The sequence below is a fragment of the Rhinolophus ferrumequinum genome, chromosome 10 (assembly GCF_004115265.2).
Source record: "Rhinolophus ferrumequinum isolate MPI-CBG mRhiFer1 chromosome 10, mRhiFer1_v1.p, whole genome shotgun sequence".
Lineage (NCBI taxonomy): Eukaryota > Metazoa > Chordata > Mammalia > Chiroptera > Rhinolophidae > Rhinolophus > Rhinolophus ferrumequinum.
Genome location: NC_046293.1, coordinates 58,865,866 through 58,870,589, shown reverse-complemented (window position 1 = coordinate 58,870,589; position 4,724 = coordinate 58,865,866). Strand labels below are relative to the sequence as shown.

The 4,724-nt window shown below is 34.9% G+C and overlaps 1 protein-coding gene across 1 annotated transcript; it reads left to right on the top strand.

Moving 5' to 3' along the window:
• The first annotated feature begins 1,299 nt into the window (after positions 1–1,299).
• Positions 1,300–2,333, top strand: LOC117028621 (60S acidic ribosomal protein P0-like). Its single transcript, XM_033117448.1, is given in 3 exon segments — positions 1,300–1,556; positions 1,559–1,600; positions 1,603–2,333. Coding segments are annotated over 3 exon segments (948 nt in total). The 5' UTR covers positions 1,300–1,366; the 3' UTR covers positions 2,319–2,333.
• The last annotated feature ends 2,391 nt before the right edge of the window (positions 2,334–4,724 follow it).

Genomic DNA, 4,724 nt, shown 5'->3' with positions numbered 1-4,724 from the left:
CTTATGTGTTATCTGATTTTGCACTACAGTGACAGAGTCGAGTAGTATTAGCAGAGACTTTATTGCCCACTAAGCTTAAAATGTTTACTATCTGGCTTATTAGTGAAAAATGTACTGAATCTTGGTGTAGATAAAGGAATGCCTCATGACCTGTCCCTACCACATAATCCCCACCACACACACACGTGCATGTTAAGCTATTAATAAAATATTAAGGTACCCTTAGGTAAATATAAATCACACCCATGAGCAGTTTTGTTCATTCATTTTTTTCAGTAAATTTTTAACCAATTGCTGTCAGCCAATGAGCAAAACAGAAAATGTCCCTTCTCTCTTTGAGTTTACTACTTAGATGAAGGAAACAGTTTCTATACTATTAAATATTGAATATTTAGGCTGATGATAAATACTATTTTTAAAAAGTTGGGCTTGGTAAGGAGACAGTAAATGATAATGGGGTGTGGCGGTGGCCAATATTTGGTTTAGAGTGGTCATGGAAAGCTTCTTGGATAAAATAACATTAAGCAAAGTCAAGAAAATTATATGGCCCTGTATATTTAAATATAAGGATATATTATAATAAGCATAATTACAGTGATAAAAATGAACAGAATAAATGACTATATGTGTTACATATATCACATTAAAATTTATTGAACACAACACTTTAATAAGTCAGGCAGATCGGCAGAGACTACGAAGATGGATAAAATACAGCCCACACAATTTAATAGCTCACTATTGGGAACTATAGGAAGAATCTCATAAATAGATAATCATAACCTAATTTAACTTGGATAGTTATGTCTTTTATGGATTGTGTAATGAGCAGGGCTTTGACACATACACATTGTTTTAGTATCTACTGGCTGTGTGACAAAGTACTGAGCCCTTCTGAAATTGCAGTCATCCATTTTTTTTAAAGGAAATAACTTTCTCATGGTATTTTTGGAAGAAATGAATGAAGTAGTGAATATAACATAAACAGCATAAATGGCACTCAAAAAATAGAAATGAAGTTTCTTAATTTTATTTTGCCTCATGTCAAAATAAAAGTTATATTCCTGAAATAGAAAAGATAATGATCAATAAATGATTCAAACTGTAAAAATATGTATTTAAAATATTGATATAAAAGGCAAGTGATCCAAATCTACCATAAATAGCTGAAGAAAGTCTTGGGTTTAAATTAAAAGTAACTCAAAATAATTTTTCTGAAAATCTAAAGTGGTGTATCTTGAGAATCATTTTATCAAGCATTTCTCAGAAAGATTAAAAAAAAGACGTTTCTCGCTCTGGCCAGGCGTCCTCGTGAGAGTGACATCGTCTTTAAATCCTGCGCGGCAATCCCTGACGCACCGCCGTGATGCCCAGGGAAGACAGGGCGACCTGGAAGTCCAACTACTTCCTTAAGATCATCCAACTTCTGGATGATTATCCAAAATGCTTCATTGTGGGAGCGGACAATGTGGGCTCCACGCAGATGCAGCAGATCCGCAAGTCCCTGCGTGGGAAGGCAGTGGTGCTGATGGGCAAGAACACCATGATGCGTAAGGCCATCGAGGGCACCTGGAAAACAACCCGGCTCTGGAGAAACTGTTGCTCATATCCGGGGGATTGTAGGCTTTGTGTTCACCAAGGAGGACCTCACTGAGATCAGAGACATGCTGCTGGCCAATAAGGTGCCAGCTGCTGCCCGTGCTGGGGCCATTGCTCCTTGTGAAGTCACTGTGCCAGCCCAGAACACTGGTCTGGGGCCCGAGAAGACCTCCTTCTTCCAGGCTTTAGGCATCACGACTAAAATCTCCAGGGGCACCATTGAAATCCTGAGTGATGTGCAGCTGATTAAGACTGGAGACAAAGTGGGAGCCAGCGAAGCCACCCTGCTGAACATGCTCAACATCTCCCCCTTCTCCTTTGGGCTGATCATCCAGCAGGTGTTTGACAATGGCAGCATCTACAACCCGGAAGTGCTTGACATCACAGAGGAAACTCTGCATTCCCGCTTCCTGGACGGTGTCCGCAATGTTGCCAGCGTGTGTCTGCAGATTGGTTACCCAACTGTCGCATCAGTACCCCATTCGATCATCAATGGATACAAGCGGGTGCTGGCTTTGTCTGTGGAGACTGATTACACCTTCCCACTTGCTGAAAAGATCAAGGCCTTCTTGGCTGATCCCTCTGCATCTGTGGCTGCTGCCCCTGTGGCGGCTGCCACCACTGCCGCTCCTGCTGCTGCTGCCGCCCCAGCCAAGGTTGAAGCAAAGGAAGAGTCGGAGAAGTCGGACGAGGATATAGGATTTGGTCTCTTTGACTAATGCCCAAAAAGCAACCAACACAGCCAACTTTATTTATGAAACAAGGAAAATAAAGGCATACTTCTCTTAAAAAAAAAAAAAAAGAAGTTTCTCTGAGGGTAGTTCAGATACTGTATTAAAAAATCTTAAAGTCAGAAAACTCAAATTCTTACGTTTAGTTCTCACTGAAAACTTTTGTGTTTAAATGAGGCAATTTCCTGTTTTTACCATCTTTGTGCAAGATAGAACTAGAAAATCAAAAAAGTAACTTCTTGTCTTTCACTCAGAGAAAGCTTTAGCAAATTACCCTAACACCTTCAAGTAGCTGTCTGAAAGATGTCCCAGATGATATGCATATATATCTTTATGCATGTACATATGAATATATGTGTGCCTAGTACAAGTGCAATATGTATGTAAATATGTACATATATACATCATTTCATATCATACTTTATTTATTTACTTATTTTACTTTAGAACACTAATAGGATGAGCTGGGCATGAAAAATTGTATCAGGAGCTAGGTATGAAAAACTATATCATGTTTCAGCTGAAACTAGAATAAAATAATATTGAATGTCAACTATAGTTGAAAAAATGAAATAAAAAATTTTAAAAGAGATTAATAAAATAAAAAAAAAACATTTATTTAAAATCATACAAAAAATGTCTTTCACGGTAGATAAAGAGATAGTTGATATATACCATTTTATACTTAGCTGGGGAATTCTGACTCTAAAAACTTCCAGGCAAAAATTAAAAGCCTAGATTTTCTTTAATGCATACAACCCGGCTAATAGTTTTAGAATGAGTTTTCTTAGTCGATGCTAATTGACTTCTTATCAAGTGATAATATTTGAAAAGCCTACAAATGATTACTAGAGCTCAATATTTTTTTCCAATGATTTAATGTGTGGAAAATTGGTTGGTAATCAGTCTGATAGAGCTTTCAACTTAAGGTTGGTGGTATAGGCTGCTTTGATTAGTATTCTGCTATCCTTGTTTAAAAAATAGTTTATGCTCAAACATTCATTTTTTGAATGAGGACTATGACAATTTAATTAAAGTTTAAACTCTAGTAGCTGTTGAAGATCATACATAATCCAATTACTTTTTATTCAATTAATTTAATAGCAAACCACTTTGTGATAATTACTGTTAATCCCCTGATTTTTTTCATCTTAGCTGTTTATCAATGGTCTCTGAGATATCTTAGAGGAAATCATATTGGGACATAATTATCAGTAGTCCCGGCTGGATTTAATGACTAAATAATATTTAATTACCATGAATTCTCTACCTCTACAGTAGTTAGCAAAAGAGATAGCAGTAATATAGTTAAGAGACCAGCATTTAGTCTAACTTTAAAGATTTCAGATTGCTTGATTTAACAACACGACTAGCACAACTTCAAAACCAGTGAAAATGGAATTAAAATACCATTCAAGATGAGGGTGATATAATAGGACCTAACATTTCACATACAAATAGATAGACAAATTGGGCCAGGAAAGCCGAAGAAAGAGCTTTCCTCACTCCTGGCACATTTTGGAATTTTATGTATATGAAAAAGATAGATCTCCCCCTTTGTTACCACAATTTACTTTTAATAAAAGCCATAACAATTTTCCAGGTCTAAAAATAATATTATACATGTCTATTTTTAAAGTTATACTATCAACTGATAACCACTGTCAAAAATGTTGATTTTTTTTCTTTCCAGTCTTCATGTATATGTTTATTATGATTTAAAAGGACTGAGGTAATGCATTATTTACAATTATATTTTGCTTTATTAAAAACATTTATACTATTGAATATTCCTGTACAATATTTTTTTAATGACTACATAGTATTTCACCTTATGGGTGATGTTTTACTTTACCAATCTCTGATGTTTAAACCTTAAATTGTTCCAAAAAAATTTTAATCATAAAAATAACTATTTTCTGAATATTTTGTGTGTTTTTCTGTTATTTTATTTCTTTAAAGTATGATTACTGTATCAAAGATTGTATTTTAATACTTTTAACATATTAAAAATTATCCTTTGGAAATATTGTACCAGTTTTACTCCCAGAACACTGTATGAAAAGTCAGAGCTCTAAATACTAGTTATTAATGTTATGCCTAACAGTAATTTCCCATATTAGACTACATGATATGAGAATTAATAGAAGATTATTATATTTGCTGTCTCCCTACTGCCTGTGTACTTGTATTACAGAAACTACTGAATTATATCTTTGCATTACATTATTTTGGGAAATATTTCTCTATAAATATTAGGCTAAGTCATATTATGGTGGAAGAAACATTAAACCCCAAATCTTGATGGCTTATACAGTAACAGATTTTATTATACTTCAGCTTAGTCTCTTTTCAATATCCACTTCACTCTAAAACTAGCTAAGAGAGTCGCCC